Here is a 16,190-nt window from a genome sequence, read left to right as displayed (position 1 = left end):
AGACCCGATGTCCACCATGGCACTCGTCCTAGTTTATACTTGATGTATATATAGTTATAATTTAGACCCTTTCTGTTTCAAAGGGTCTCAGTTTAGAGGCTAATTTATATGGTCACTTGACCTCCCCCCCACACACACACAACATGGTCTTGTGCACACCCATGTTGCAATCAACCCCAGTGCCAAGTACCGAGTCTTGCACAGGCTGGTGCTCTTTCTGGGGAAGGAACAAATGAATGATGCTAGATCCAATGGTTAAAACTGCCATCAATTTGAGTAGCAGCAGAAAAAAGCAGCTATCAGAAGACATGGTTTATAGTTCCAATTTCATTACTAAACTAGCTGCATGACCTTGGCCAAGCTGTTTAACATCGTTGGGTCTCAGATGGCCAGTTTTTAAAATGAGTGGGTTGGATTAAATGACCTCCAAGCTCCATGCCAGCTCTAAGATTCTGTGATTCAATGCTAATGTCCCCTCATAGATGAGGACCTAACAGACTATAAGGGAGTAGTGCAGCACCAAGTGAGTGTACCAGGAAGTCCTAGAAAATAGACAAAAGTATTGCTGCAGCTCCTGAAGTGTCTAGAAGCACCCCCACTTCTCCCTCTCCCAGCCTTGCCATGCTGTTGTCTGTCTAGGCAGGTTGACGGTTTTGACATAGTTGGCTTTTTTCCTTTTTAAACGGTAAGCTCCTTGAGGGCGAGGTCCAAGTTTTAGACTTTAAGATCTTGAGGACCTAGCAGGGAGTTAAAAACTGGCATGTATTTCGTGGTTGATGATGCTGATGGTCATTCGGAGATCCAATCAAATGTGAGACAGTGGGTGGCCGGTTTCATCAGAAGTGCACTAGAGAATGAAGAGACAGTATCGAAAATTAGGGACATTGTTCTCCTATCAATAGCAGCCAAATTACATGCCTGTGTATTAAGGAGTGACTTAAATGCATATAAAAAGAAATATGGTCCCTTCAAGAGGAATAATGTGGATTCAGAAAAAGAAAGACATTGCAGATTCTATATTTATCTTCCAGCAAGCTGGATTTGAGAATTCAATTTGCCCACTTTTCTGAATTGGTTGACTATAAAAATGCATGAAATACAGGAAATAGGGGTGCCTGGGTGGCTCAGTTGGTTAAGTGACTGCCTTCGGCTCAGGTCATGATCCTGGAGTCTCGGGATCGAGTCCCGCATCGGGCTACCTGCTCAGCAGGGAGTCTGCTTCTCCCTCTCCCGCTCCCCCCTCTTGTGCTCTTTCTCTCTCTCACTCTCTCTCTCAAATAAATAAATAAAATCTTTAAAAAAAAAAAAAAGAAATACAGGAAATAGTAAATGGGGGCGCCTGGGTGGCTCAGTCGGTTAAGCATCTGCCTTTGGCTCAGGACAAGATCCCAATCCTGGGATCCAGCCCTGCCTCAGGCTCCCTGCTGGGCGGGGAGTCTGCTTCTCCCTCTCCCTCTGCTCCTCCTGCTCATTTTCTCTCTCGAGCATACTCTCTCCCTCTTTCTCAAATAAATAAATGAAAAATCTTTAAAAAAAGAAGGAAATAGTAAATGAGTACTAAATGCTGAAATGAAACAGAAAATGCTTAAATATATTATGGAAAATACTAACATTTACGCAAAACATAAGCCTTCACCATTATAAACATGTTTATTAAAAGAATGGATATTGGTAAATCTTGTAATCAGTTTTAGTAATAAAGGCTAAGGCATAGACATATAGTGTCTCCCAGTTTTCTCAAACCAAGAAATTATACAGGGATAGAAAGTTTACCAACAAGATGATAACTAGATCAATGGTAGAAGCAGAACTAGTAATGGTGACAAAATCAAAACATGAACTCCAAGCTGGGTGGCAAATCAAGTATAATTGCAAAAAAAACACATGAAAATCTCACCTTAAATGCAGTCAATATTTTCTTGTGGTTCCCCCAGGGAGTGTGAAAATAGATTTCGCCAGAAAGAAAAAGACAACTGAATACATTTCAGAGTTTAAATATTTAGCAAGCATTTTGGGGAAAAAAGATCATCATTTTAAAATTACACACGTCCAATATACGAACAAGATAATTAAAGAGGCATTTGGAAAAAAGAAGTTGGGGATATTAAGCTCATAATCTCACATTGAAAGCTGTGCTTCCAATATGGATTCTGAAGATGACACCCAGAAACTGGAGGTGGTAGAGATCAGTGGAGCAGAGAGACTAGATCACAAGAAAAACTGGAGTAAAGAGAGGGAAGCACTTGGCCTAAGATTTGCATCCTTACCTCCTGGTAGGGGCTTTGGGTTCCATCAGCTCTATTCCAGCTGAAGTGACAAGCCGCAAGAACAGTTCACCTCCAACAATTGCTGTCCCATCAACCCTCTGCCCCAGAACCTATGTGCCTCTCTTACTCTACCAAAACCAAACCTATCTGCAAAGGTTCAAAGCCCTCCAGTCTCTCAAAAGCATCACCACACTACTTTATTCATGGAGTCAGTAAACACGGACAGATGAGTGCCAGCCATGCCTGGCACTGTTGGAGGCATCTGGGATCTAGCAATGAACATGAACAAAAATGTGCAACTTTCCCTCTCCCCTGGGGCCCACATCCAAGTGGAATTCTCTCTCCAGTTCCTGTTGTCTACATGATCGTCTGGTGGTTGACTGTAATGGTAATTGTTCTCTAAGCATGTTACCTCTTCACGGTATGTCCTCCATGATGTGAAGTCTTCAAGGGTAAAAAGCCAAGCTTTCTAATTTTTCAAATCTCCTGTTTCCATCTTAGCACTCAATTTAGTGTTGGGCACAGGGTCCTCAGTAGCAAAACAAACCCTTCATGTAGGAAAAAAAGAAACGAGAAAAAATAGGAGAACCATTGATCCTGTGTAAATGTGTTGTCTTCTAGCCTCCATGGGGTGTTCGTGTGCATTAGTCCATTTGACTCCACAATAATCCCAGCAGGAAACAGGGCAGGAATCGTTATCTCTGTTTTATTAAAGAGAGAACAGGGTTCCTGATAGGTTAAGGGCCTGGGCTAATAACATACATCTGGTAAGAACCTCTCACAAATCGGCCAAAGAAGAACCGGACTTAGCCGAAGCTGACAAAAGGCAATGGATGTTCTTGAAGAAGATGGGCAAAGATCAGACCCACTAGGCGGATCCAGGAACAGGCCTAAGTGTCTAGGCAACTAGCCCCTTGGGGATGTGGCTGCAGCACTGCAAACTCTCAGCAGTTTAGCCAGTGAGCAAGCATAAGGTTGCAAACAGACCTGAAAACCCCCAGGGTGCCAGAAAGAGCCCCCAACCAAGCGCAAGTGTGGTGGCGCACAGGGCTTGGCATCTTTCAAGACCCACTCCTGGAAAAGGCAGGGAGTCCTCCCTTTTAGAAGTGGGAGTGACGGTGGCCTGGCCCCAAGGTGAAGCAAGGCTGCTAAAAAGAGCAGGTGGATCCCAGATGCTGCTGCAGCTGCCCTCACAGCGGAAGTCAACCCCACAAGTCAGGAGGGGCAGGTCCACACAAAGGCAGGCTACATGCCCAGAAAAAATGGCAGCAAGGAGGCATGGGGCCAGGGAGGGCGGTGGTCCCATAGTTCTACAGAAGGGATCAACCATGCTCCATGAAACTTACAAGAATCTCATGTGCCATTCATGTTCAATGATACGACAATCCTCAGGGCATTTCTGGCTTCCATTTTTCCTCCTGATCAATTCAGATTTTACTTCCATACTCAAAAGAAAGCTTTCTATCCCTTAAAACTCACAATCACCCAACACCTGGTTTTTTACCTCTCCTAAGTTTGACATAGTATGTGATATTGATTTGGGAAGGTTTTTTGATGGATACAAATGTGGCCTGGCTCCTGCCTTGAAGGAACTTATAGTCTAGTGGAAGGAGGTGGAGGGAGATGTTCAGGAAATGATTAGCAAAACTAGAGAGTATTTGATTAAGTGCTCCAAATGCATGGGTAAGGGGAAGTGGGCAAGCAAGGTCTGCTCTGCTGAGGATAGATGACAATAGGCTGAGCTGGGAGAGAGGAATGAACAAAGCAGGTGGGGATTGGCAGAGTGATGGAGAGAAGGATGGAAAGAGAGAGACCTCAGGAGGGAAGTGATGATGAGAGAGAGGCAGACAGAATCCAGGAAGAGAGGAAAATGGAGATCAGAGACATCAGGGGTGGGGAGAAAAGAAAGGCTAGGAGCTAGAAAGGGAAAGAGAAGCTCTGAGTGACTACTTCTACTCCATGTCAATTTACCCTAAATACTGAAGCATCTTTACTCAAAACTTTCCTTAAAACTAGAGGTCAGAAACATAGTAAATGCTTATAAATGGAGGCTATTATGTGCCACACATTGAGCTTTAAAACATTATTCATTTGAGAGTTAGGCATTTTCCCACTTCATAGATGAAAAACGGAGGCTTTGAAGAGTAAAGGGGTAGACCTTTAGTCTCTGACGTCAAAGCTTTTTAATCACTCGTTATGCCACCACACGGGAATCTTCAAAACGAACTTCTCTATTTGGGTTTAGACTTCCACTGTTTGGGACATCCCTATTTCCTCCTTAACATTTAAGGGATGCAGAGAAATTAGAAATAGTTTAACTTGGTTGATGAGACTATATAGTTTCCTTCCACCCACTAAAGTCTCCCAAAAGAAGTGGGTGATCTGGATTTTGACTCTTAGCATTTGTTGGGTCTCAGCTTTGCTCGAGAAGGCAGAGATTTGTTAATATCTTATTAAGGTGCCAGCTTATTCCAGCCAGGGATCCTCTTCTCAATGTTTCTAGAAGGTACTTTTCTTTCCTTCTTCCCATCCACCACTCTGCATCTCCCTGCAGCTACAGTAGAAGCCATACAGTTCATAATTCTCGTGCCCTTCTTGGGGAATCACCCAAGCTTTATTCTGGAAAACGTCTCTTTTAGGGCAAAGCAGTGAGGCTCAAAATACACCCTTGCCAATTGTGATTTTGGGGGCATCACTGCCATCTGACTATCTCTTATCTTACCCTGCACATCTGCTTTCAAATATTAACAAAGATTGCCTGTGGAAAACCCACCGTGTATATCTGTTTAAATGCTATTCCCCCCTCCCTGCCACACAGACTAGTTAACAAATGGCTTTCAACTGGAAAAGAGCTGGTTGTAATCTGACAAACCTTTACTTGCAGTTCTGTTCAAAGTAAGTATGACTGTTATTGCTCTGGGAGACTTCTTAGGTTTCCTCCCAGCATTCCTACCTGGGTTAAATCTATAGGAGGTATCTGCTGAAGGTGAGCAACTCACTCAGTGTTGAGGGTTAATTACTTGAGGGGCTCGGGACCTTAAGAAAAAGGGCAAGGCCAAGTTGAACTACTTTGAGAACCCCTTCTTCTCTTTGCCCCCAAGTATCCCATGGGTTATAAGGATAGGTGGGAAGTCAATAAAGCCATTTATTTTGCAAATAGCAATGAGGCCTAACACTTGCTTAATCTGACAATGGCAAAACTCTTTCTCTTCTACTTAAAACAAGCTGCTGCCTTTTTCTATACCTACAGACATCCAGTTGCCTCTGGAACCATAGCACCAGTGTGAAAGACTGCTGCTTTTAAAATATATTTTACTGTAGTCTGAAAGACTTAAAAAGGCTTTAGACCTGATAGGGTTTTGGTGAAGATCTTCTTCACATCAGTGCTCCTGAGAATCTAAGAAGTCTGAACAAAACTGGTATCAGGATAAAGACTATTTCCCAGTGACTGGAATGCAAGAGGGTAAGACCGTATTAACAAATCATTTTTTCAAAGTTTTTATTTTATTTATTATTTTTTAAAAAGACTTTATTTATTTGACAGAGAGAGACACAGCGAGAGAGGAAACACAAGCAGGGAGAGTGGGAGAGGGAGAAGCAGGCTTCCCGCGGAGCGGGGAGCCCGATGCCGGGCTCGATCCCAGGACGCTGGGATCATGACCTGAGCCGAAGGCAGATTTTTTAACGACTGAGCCACCCAGGCGCCCCTCAAATTTTTTATTTTAACTCCAGTTAACATACAGCGTAAATTAGTTTCAGGTGTATAGCACACTGATTCTACAGTTCCATAAACCCCCGGGGCTCATCACGACAAGTGCACTAACGAACCTTTCTTTTGTTGTTGGGAGATGTTGCAGTCCGCTATTGCAGAGCGCAGGACTCCTCTCCGTTCGAGTGATTAGGCAAGCTGTTTAACTCTTCTATACTTCAGTTGTCTACCTTTAAAATGAGTACAACACTCCCAAGGATACTGTGAAACAAAGTAGAGAACGTTTTTAAAACTCCCAACATGTGCATGTAGAAAAACATCCTGTGGTAATAAATAATACTACCTTGGGTTTACATAGTGCCTTTACCCTAGAGCTCAAACCTTGATAGAAACAGAAGCTATCATTACTTCAATTGTCTTTCTCGGTCTCCTAAAAGAGCTGAAGGTTGTTTATAGAAGTTACATGATTCACTCCATGTTCTTTCCCCTCTCCTGCATTCCTGAATCCCAGGATCAGAGGTTAAAGAGTAGGAACCCAAGGCAGAGAGAAAAAGATCTGTGTGACACCTCTCAGCAAGTGTGTAGCGAAGCCAAGAGTGTCGACCCGGATGCGTAACGCCCAAGCCACAGTCCTTCATGGGATTTATAATTTAAACGGGCCCCAAAGCACGAGATTGGCTGGGGAAATGCCCTGATCGCGGTTGGGCTGCTCGCATGGCGTTGCTCAGATACCTCTGGCCGAGCTCTGTCGACGTCCCCAGCCTGCTAGCCCGTCGGGCAGCTGTCGAGCCGCGGGAGCCCGTTCGTGGGCAGGGCCGGCGCGGCTCGGGCGGCCGCTGCCCCGTCGCTGACCCTCGCGCGAAGCTGCGCGCACCGAGAGGAGACATCTTCCCAGCCGGGCCTCCCGCGCCCGCCGCGGCCCGGGGCGGCGGGGTCGGCCCAGGGAGTGGGGGCGACCCGCGCACCCCTCCGTGGAGGGCGCCCCGACTCGCCGGGGGCGGGGTCACATCCCACCCGGGGCGCCGAGGGCACCGGCGCTGCGGAAACCTGAGCGTGGCCGAGGAGCGGGGGCTTGCAGGGCCACCTCCCCGGGCGCCTCGGGCCCGCAGTGGGCGCGCCGGCCGCCGCCGCCCCCGGGCCGTCGCGGAGACCACTCCCGCGCCTGGTACCTGTGGACGCCCTTGTCAAGCGCCTGGAGCTCCCCAGGGGGAGCCGAGCCCAGGACAGACATGCTACTCCCGTTTCCTGCCCCTTCGGAGCGGCGAGGAGTGGGTGAGGCGGGGCCGAGCCGCTGCACCGAGGAGCCCCCCGAGCCGTGGGCGAACGGGCCCCGCGGTGGGGGCGCTGGGGCCTGCCCGGGGATGGCGGGCAGGCCGCCCTCGGCCCACCGGCCGGCGGGCGAGGGGAGGGCAGACAGGGGGAAGGCGCCCCTTCCGTGCGCCCACTCGCCCTGGGCAGGCCCGAACACGGCGCCGAGGTCGGACCGGCCCAGCCCAGCAGCCTGACCCCGGGAGACCCCGCTTTGAGGCGGGCAACGGCTGCTCTGGCCCAGGCCACCCGGCCTTCAGGTTGTGTGACTGTGACGGGCCGACTGGGGCAAAGGGCGGCTGAAGGGGAACGGGGCGCTGCTTCCCACTGCTTGAGGGGGGTTGTTGTGCTTTGTGGGGGCTTGGGGGGGTCACCACCCTCCCGCGAGGGGTGGGGGAGGGCCGCCGGAGCAGCTGGCCGGCGAGGGGCGGGGTCACAGAGCCGAAGTGTGTGTGTTCCAGCGAGGGCGTGTGGGAGGGGAGGGCGCGCGGAGGAGGATCCTGGCCTGCGCGCAGGCGCGAGCAGCGGGTCGGGCCCGAGCCCAGGAAGAAGGCCCTGGGGGAGCGGGGGCGGTGGGCCGGCGGGAGGGCGGGCAGGCTGACGCGAAGGGGGGCGGGGAGCCGCGTCGGCGTCGCCGGGCGCGGGCGATTCGAGGCCGACGCATCCGCGCGTGCGCGCGCCGCGGAGTGTTCGCGTTAGAGGGGAGTGACGCGTGCGCGTTCACGTGCGCCCGGGAGAGCGGTAAGAAACGAAGGGAGGCCTGAAGGGGGTGGGGGTGGAGGCGAGCCGGAGGAGGGGTGGGGGGGCGGCGCCTGCGCAGTGCGCCGCGGAGGAGCTGTGTGTATGTGAGAGTCTGACGGGTTCAAAATGGCGGCGGCTGCTTCAGCGGCTCCTCCTGTGTGAGGGAAACAACACCCCTCCCCGGCGGCAGCGGCGGCGGCGGCGGCGGCTGCGGCTCGCAGAGCACCTTCCCAGCGGCTGGGGCCTGTCGCCGCTCCGTCTATCCTGGGCAGGGGGCGCTCCGGGAGGAGGGGCAACGCCAGGGGGCCCATCCCCCGGAATCCCTCCTCTGCGACTGGGGAGTAGCCGGGGGCTCGTCCCGCAGCGCGGAGCCCGGGCTGAGGGGGAGACGCGAGGGGAGCCCGGGCCCCCAGCCCGGCGCGGCGCGCCGCGCCGCTCCCGCCCTCTCCGCCCCCCGGGGCCGGGGCCCGCGTTCCGGGGGGCCGGGGCGGCGCGGGGAGCCTCGGGCCGGCCGGTCTCAGCTGATCGGCTGCCGCTCCTGGGCTCCGGAGGCGGCCGGGCGGCTGCTCGCCGAGGGCACGGCGAAGAGGGCGCTCCCCGCGGCCGGGGCTGGCTTGGGGCTCGGGCTCGGGCTGCTGACCGCTGGCCCGGGGGAGGCGGGGGCGCCCCGGGCTCGGCGCCGAGGGGTCGCGCTCCCCTCTCCTGACGCCTCTGACTCCCGGTCTCTGAAGCCTGAAGAGGAGGTTTGATTCAGCAACTGTTTCCTCTTTTCCGGGTCGCTCTGACCCTCTCTGGATACTGGGTTGATCCACGGAAAAAAACGAAGACGACGTTTGGGATTTAATTTTTCCTCTCAGTTTTTGGAATCTTTTACTTCTCACTTGGACAAGAACTCACGAGCAAAATCCCCGGTGAGATTCCCCCTCCTAGCCCCCCCCACCCCCCCTGGAAGTTTGGTTCACCGTGTTATCTAAAGTCTTAATGTAAAGTTTCTATTTCTTTTTCCGATGGGTGAACCATTGAAACGCCTTTCCTTCGGGGAGCCCGGCGAGATTTGCCATTTTTCCTCTCCGGCCCTGGCTGCTTTCAGTCCCCGGCGGTCCTCGCCCAGGGGGTGCAAACACGGTTTCTTTCCCTCCCGACTTGGGACAAGGGTTTCCTCTAGGAGGGCTCTGCCACGAACTGCTCTTGCAACTGTGTCATTGGGTCCTTTGGTCTTGTAGCAGTTTTGAAAGGATGCTATTAACGTGGCTGAAATGTAGTTGCAAAAAGGAAAAAAAAATTCTGCATTCTCTATGGAAGCCATTATCCTTGAGAATATTTCGAAAAAAAGAAAAACCTTTCTTGGTATTATGGATCGACCGTCGCGCAGATCGGTCGTAATTTTTGGAAAAGATGTATTTTACTTATTTCTATAGATGGATTCGCTCATTTTATTACTTTATTCAAAAAGATCTAATGGAATTTTTGTCCCTGGTTTACAACTCTCTTGAATTTGTTTCAGAGTTGTACACATATTGTGTTGGGGTGGAGTGTTGGTTTGGGAATGAGAAAGATCCAGGGAGTCTAGGAAGGAAGGCAACGATGGTGTACGGCTTTACTAGAGGGGTATGGGAAATTGTTTTGGAATCTTTCTGTATCCTGATTTTTTGGTCCTTTTTTAATATAGTCTGCCCTTTTTTCCTTTAATTTCTAATTATCAGTGAGAGAGAGCTAATTTGGTTGGGATCTGGATTTGTTCAGTGCCTGCTTCACCTGGTCAGTTCTCTATAGATACAAGTCTCCCCCCCCAACACGTTTTTTTTTTTTTTTCCCTACTACTGCCATCAAAGGGAAGCTTGCTTATTGTAATCCTGTGGGGAAGAAACAGTGGTGTGGCCCATCCACAAGGAACTGAAACCAACATCATCTCCTTTTGCCTAGGCCTCGGACAGTTGTAATGTGATTAACGTTGGTCATGGCATGGAAACACTTGCCCCAGAGCAGAGGGGTCCCAAACTGATGAAGAGGAACCAGATTTGTCAGAGAGCCTTTAACTTATACATATCTTAAATACTTCTTTCTGTGAAAAGAAAGCTTGAGTTTGGGGATGAGTTCTCATCTCTGCTCATATCATTATTCTTTAGTGTTGCAACCTGGTTCCTAAGGAGGAAGAGGAAGGCAGCCCTGGAGTGGTTTCTTTACAGTAATTTCAACAGAGGAGTGAGAGATGGAACCCGAAGAAGAAAGGATTCGTTACAGCCAGAGATTGGTTAGTATTTTATTCTCTCTCTCTCTCTCTCTCTCCTTTTTTTTTTTTTTTTCCAATTTTGAAGCACAATAACTATTTTGTTTCCATTTGTGAACCTACTGTGATTAAAACTTTTCAGGTGGCTTTTCTGTATACCAGAGGAGAGATGATGTATTAATATCTCATTTGGTTTTTAGGCCAAGCAATTAGAGCCTTAATATTCATCCTGTTTGGAAATGGACTTATATGTAACCTTAACTTCTATAGAAACTGTTGTAAATCAAAGGATTTTGTGGATTACATCATGACAGGGATTACTAATTTTGCAATACTGACACTGTAATAAATCTGATTAAGTTAGATTAGAATGTAAATTTTAGGGGCAAAACTGAGGAACGTTAGTTCTGTATCATTTTTGTAGATTATGGTATGTCAGGATTTGTGGCTTTGAGCTGGGAAGTAGAACTATGGATTTCTATTTTTAACACAAGTAACACTGATAGGTTTAGAGGGTTGGTGGGGATTGATTGAGAAAGGGTAGAATGCCAGAAGTTCTGTATTTTGTATTTTGGGAAGGAAGTATGAGATATATCTTGTTGAAAGAAATTTTTACTTAGTAATGATTTGGAGGGAATTTGCTTATATGTGCCTATGAATATTTGCTCCTTTAAGCCCTATTTTCCTCTCAAAGTTTCCCTATTGGAGTTCAAGAATTTGATTTTTGTATCCCCTAGTCAAAGAGAACTTTATTAATATTCTCACCGTATATTCATTTGAGAAATTTGAATTTGTGTCTTTAGAGTAAGGTATGGGAGCCAAAGAATTGTCTGTATCATGTGAAATTCGGTGAACTGAGAGACCTAGAAGATTACTAAAGGAATTATGGTGGTTTTCTTTGGCTCTGTGTTTTAGACTGAGTTTGGAGGAAAACAGAGTGATTCTGTAATCATTCTCTGATGATCTCCACTCTTTTTGAAAAAAGGCTACTTTGTTTAAACGTGACTGTTAGAAAGGTGTGGAGTGCATTGGCAAGTATATCCAGCAGGCATATGTTCTGGCAAGACTTATTCCAGAGATTTGCCTCTTGTCTCCCAAAGCATGTATTGAGAATATAGTTCTTTAACATTTAGAAATAAACTACGGTTCTTTAACTTTCAGAAATAAACTACGTATGTCAGTAGCGAAATTTTGTATGCTTAAGGTTTATTTTTGTTTTGATATTTCTTAAACTTTTCTTTGGGACCATAGAAGAACAAGGATGCTGCAGAATTCTCTTCCCAGGTGTTATTCCCAGCTATATGGGGAATCATTTTTATCATGTCAGGCTTGTAGAATTGTTGAGCTTATTTTAAGCTCAACAATACATTGTTTATGTATTGTTACATAAATACTAGAGGGATCTTGGATCTTGGGATCCAGTCTTTCAAAGGAAGAGCCTTTCATTCAGCCAGAAAAAGTTCATATTTTTTAACAAGGTAGGGAGGTAGTGGTAAGGAAATCCAGGGAATCTGTGACTTTTGTCTTGGTAAGATGATTTTTTAATTGTAAAATGATTGCTACCTGTTGCACACATTAACCCTTTCCATATCTAGCATATTTTTTCTTTTGGTTCATGTGCTGTTGTAGCAGTGTTGTATTAGGGGGTACATCAGATATTTGGTGGGGATCTTGGAACTTTGGGTAATTCTGAAGTTTAGGATGACTGATGTCTTGTTTTTCTTTCTAAGATTACATGACAAAATTATATCTGAAGTGTAAATTCCTTTTGTAGCATAACTTTTGATAAGAGCATATTGGCAGCTTATTTGAGTGACAAGTTTGCCTACCAAACTTTTAATGTCTGTCTCTGTGGTGAGTCCTCATGTTACATTGATAATGGCTAATTTTTATAGTAGTTAACTGTTTTTTAACACTGTCTGTCTTTAAAGGCGGTCAAAGTGTAGAACTTACTTTTGTTTTGCAGTTATTGGCCATAGAACATAAAGTTTGAAAGAGAGACAAACGACAGGTTTACTTACTTAGCTTAGTGATTAAAATTTGTGTGGTCTCATACAATATATATTTGTCAAATTGAATTGAATTACTTAGTACGTTGATTATAGTGTTATTAAATGTTACTTAATGTTGTTTTAGGGGATAAAACCTAAATGGGCGTCCCTTGTGATAGACCTCCAAAATAGCCTCTTGAGAGAGAAAATGGTATCAATATTAAAAGTCTGAGTCCAGACTCATTTTGTAATGACTTTTTTGTATTCAGGACCTTTTACCTATCAAGAAAAAAAAAGTATTCTTACTAGTAAGAATACTATTAAAAATTGAAATAAATCATTTTAATGCTTCTTACTGAGATAGCTATTTCGAGTGCACAGGCTGAATTTGGTAAATTTTGATATGTTTATATCAACTTTGTGACAAGTCATTTTTTAAAGTCGGAAATAGCTAGTTTAAAAAAAATGGCTTGCCTCTTGCCAAACTTTATTACATGTAGAAGAGAATTTTACCTTTGAAGTTGGTGTATATGTATAGATTTGGGGCATAAGCTCTACTTTCTGGAACTAGAATGCTTGTTTTGCAGTGTGGGAAATGAATGATGTTTTACTATTCTTAAGCAAGACATAGTTTTGTTTTGTTTTTTAATGAAAAGATTAGTAGTTTTGTGTATAGATTCCTAGAACAAAGCCAGACAGATCTCTAAGGCAAGTTGATGTACCTGGAAAGGGTATTCAAGTGAGAGGGATAGAAGCTTCAGCTTCGGCAATGGGTGGGTATTTGGTTGTCCTGAGTAAAGAGGATTTATTTCTGTATTTTTAGTAAATTTAGTTGGAGGACCTAATTGAGAAATATTGACAAGTACTAAAGATGGAACTTCCTTTTTTCTTCATTTGATTTCAGCAGCTAAAGTGTTGGAGTAGGTTTAGATGTTTGTTTCTATCCATGTATATTTAAGTATTGATTTGTAAGGAATATTCAGCATAGTATCTTACAGTGACTTAATCTAAAATGTTAATTAGATCCTTAGCAGTTATAATTGATGATCTTTTAGGTTTTTGAAATCATACCAATTCTGAGTAATCCTTATTGCATAGAAAATCAAGGGCAAAATAGCATGCATCGAAGTGCTTACGTTAATATTTCTATGCTATGTAGTATCGTTTTAACTTGGGGCTTTTTTCATTTTTTTTTTGGAAAAGATGACCTTTGTTATATATTTTAATACACTGGACTATGATATGTGCCCTTAACTTGTTAATATATTGTACATATCATTCAATTTAGTGTGGAAAAAATTCATTAGCTCCTGCCAAAGGCAATTGTAGAAACAAATGGACACCTAAATCAATGTAAAAGAAAGTGAAGACAATATACTTCAGGGTAAAAGAAGTTATGTAACCTGAATATTTGTTTCTCTTGAATTCACCTAAGTCTAGTAGTGTTATCTGAAGGAGAGATGTTGATTTTCTTGAGAATTCAGTTTGATTGTCAATCTTGATGATGAGATTAAGAGATTTTCTAAAGGATGTTATACTATTAGAGGTTCAATGCTGTTTATTTCTTACATATGTTTTTCTTTGAAATAGCTAAATCATTTATCTTTTGTAAGAAACTGGGGCACTGAAGCCCTAATGATACTCTCACCATTCTTTGGGTTACACTTAAAAATTGTCTCCTCAGATTCAGCATCAATTACCAGATTATCCCTTTTACAAACAGTCCCACTTTGAATGACCCCACTCTCAGTAAGGTCTTTCTGACCAGGAACGAACTAGGCAAAATAAAATCCTAGTTTTAAGCCGTATTTTCCCTAGCATGAAAATGTCATATTGTTAACAATTAGAAAATAATTATAGGTGGTCTAAACTGTTGAATTTGCTTATTTATAATTATTTCATTAGACTTAACCTTCAATCTGTGATGGTGGAGGAGTACATTGTTCTGAGTGTTGCAGCCTCCTTCCTGATGATGTAGGAAAAACTTGTTGCCCATTTTTGGGTGATTCAAAATGCATATAATGAGGGAGCTAATTCTTTATTCTTATGCATCAATCTTCCACAGTAAGCTACATTTTGGGGACCCATAATGAGGACTGTATTTAAGCCCTATCACTTTCTCTTGTTTTATTTTGCTGAGCACTAATCATTATCATACTTGTTTGTTTTGTTTGTGCATATCTCTCCTTTGGAGTGTAAGCTCCTTGAGAGTTGGGACTTTGTTTTGTTTATGGTATATACTGGATGCTTCGAATAGTGCCTGACACATAGAAAGTGCTCTAAGTAGCCTCAAAAAAAGAGAAAGTACTCCATCTACAACACAGAAAGTGCTTAATAAGTATCTGTTGATATTGTTGAAAGCCCTGATAAATACTTTTCTTTGCTACCAGTTTCTTGAGGGCCAGCAATAAGTCACTGGAATGGAGGAGAGTTTGTGTGTAGGGATGAGCAAAATATCTGGGTATTAGGTCTTGCAGTGTGCATAGAACCAGAAGCTTTAAGCTATGACAGAAAAAATTTATACTTAACACACATGCCAGATGAACACATTTATAGTATTTGGGCCATTAAAACCAATGAAAAAAATGTCTAGTTAACTTTAAAAGCTCAGTCTGAATTTTAAGTTTTTCCCTTAATCCTATGTAAATCTTCTGTTTCAAGGTTTTTGCTGGCTTTTAGACAACTTAAAGTTGTGAAGTTGCTAGTGATGGTGTTTGTGTTATTCTCAAGTCTTCGTTTTGGCCATTAAGCAAGACAAATAATTGATACATTTACCGTATACCATACAGAGAAACATGCCATTATTTTATATCTTTAAAATTTTTCTTCTTGGGGTGCCTGGGTGGCTCATTTGGTTAAGCAGCTGACTTTTGGTTTCAGTTCAGGGTCCTGAGATTGAGCCCTGCATCAGGTTCCACATTCAGCGAAGGGTCTGCTTGTCCCTTTCCCTCCCCATCTGCCTCCTCCTACCTCTAAAATAAATAAAAATAAAATCTTAAAAAAAAATTTTTTTTTCTTTGTAAACGGACATCCTTGACTAGGTTTCATTAATTTGCCCTGTGTAATCTCATTTTTGGAATAATACTATATTGTCACATTGTGGTTTTACATCAATTCAGTATTTATGTGCTGAGTACGAGGCTAGGTTCTCTCATACACATTATCTTGTTTAATCCTCAAAACTGGCCTGTAAGGTAGATGGTATAGTTTTAAATTTTAATTTTTTTAATTATGGAAATGGAGTTTTTGGTCTGTGACTTGCCCAAGATCACCAAGTTGGTGAGGGGTGGAAGCAGACCTTGAACCCCATGTTTCTTGTGTTATTTCATACAGAAAACAAATGATACCCATTTCTGTTGTAGGAAGTTGCAGACTGAGTGCTTTCTCTTTTTTTGAGGCTACTTTTAAAATTTCTTCCCTTACAGATGTCTGCTTAACATCCTAAATGAGATAGCTACAAATATTTGACAGCCAGTGTTTCATCATGTTAGAAAAAGGTGGCACATTCTTTTTGTGAACTTTGAACTTATTGCACTTGATCTGTTAAAACAGCAGTATTTGTGTATATGTCCAGCTTTTTATTTATGCATGTCACTCATATCATTGTTTTCTGTTTTAAATTTTAGGTTCTTGGGGGTTTTCTCTATCTGTGAGTACTTGGTAAAAACTTAAACCATAAAAAAAGGCAGCAGATAGTGACCAAGCGAGTGGTTTTGGCAAATACAGTGGTGAAGGCCTCCTTCAGGTAGGTAGAGAGGAGGAGGGAAGAGGGTGGCCTTGCAGGAGGTAAAGACAGCATAAGCTTTACTATGGAATGGGATGCTTATAAGGCCTAGTCTGAGGACATTCATTAGATTCATAGGGCTAAAGTAGAAAATTTCCAGGTATGGAAAATAGAGAGTCATTGGAAGTTGTGGTTTGTTTTTAATCAAATAGTAATTTGATCA

At 44.4% G+C, this 16,190-nt stretch overlaps 1 protein-coding gene and 1 long non-coding RNA gene across 4 annotated transcripts in view; one reads left to right on the top strand and one right to left on the bottom strand.

The window, feature by feature from the left end:
- Window positions 1-312: 312 nt before the first annotated feature.
- On the bottom strand, window positions 313-7,622 carry LOC115937738 (uncharacterized). Of its 2 annotated transcripts, none has more exons than XR_014138467.1 (3): window positions 6,709-7,622; window positions 6,096-6,237; window positions 313-847 (listed from the first exon to the last, which is right to left on the bottom strand). It is a non-coding gene; the product is annotated as an uncharacterized LOC115937738 (long non-coding RNA). The 2 variants fall into 2 exon arrangements; XR_014138468.1 differs by having other exon boundaries at window positions 7,146-7,621.
- A 508-nt stretch (window positions 7,623-8,130) lies between these two features.
- The window catches only part of KDM2A (lysine demethylase 2A), a 114,059-nt gene continuing 105,999 nt past the window's right edge, over window positions 8,131-16,190 (top strand). Inside the window, exons 1-2 of one of the 2 annotated variants that reach the window (XM_081797696.1) lie at window positions 8,131-8,936; window positions 10,152-10,276. In XM_081797696.1, coding sequence (XP_081653822.1) covers window positions 10,235-10,276 — 42 coding nt within the window. In that variant the 5' untranslated portion in view covers window positions 8,131-8,936; window positions 10,152-10,234. Of the gene's footprint in view, window positions 8,937-10,150; window positions 10,277-15,869; window positions 15,989-16,190 lie in introns of those variants that run through there. The other variant, XM_081797697.1, reaches the window with a different exon arrangement.

This window comes from Leptonychotes weddellii, chromosome 11, assembly GCF_054177405.1.
Source record: "Leptonychotes weddellii isolate Sample4059 chromosome 11, ASM5417740v2, whole genome shotgun sequence".
In the NCBI taxonomy this organism is placed as follows: domain Eukaryota; kingdom Metazoa; phylum Chordata; class Mammalia; order Carnivora; family Phocidae; genus Leptonychotes; species Leptonychotes weddellii.
This window is presented reverse-complemented; position numbering and strand designations above follow the sequence as displayed.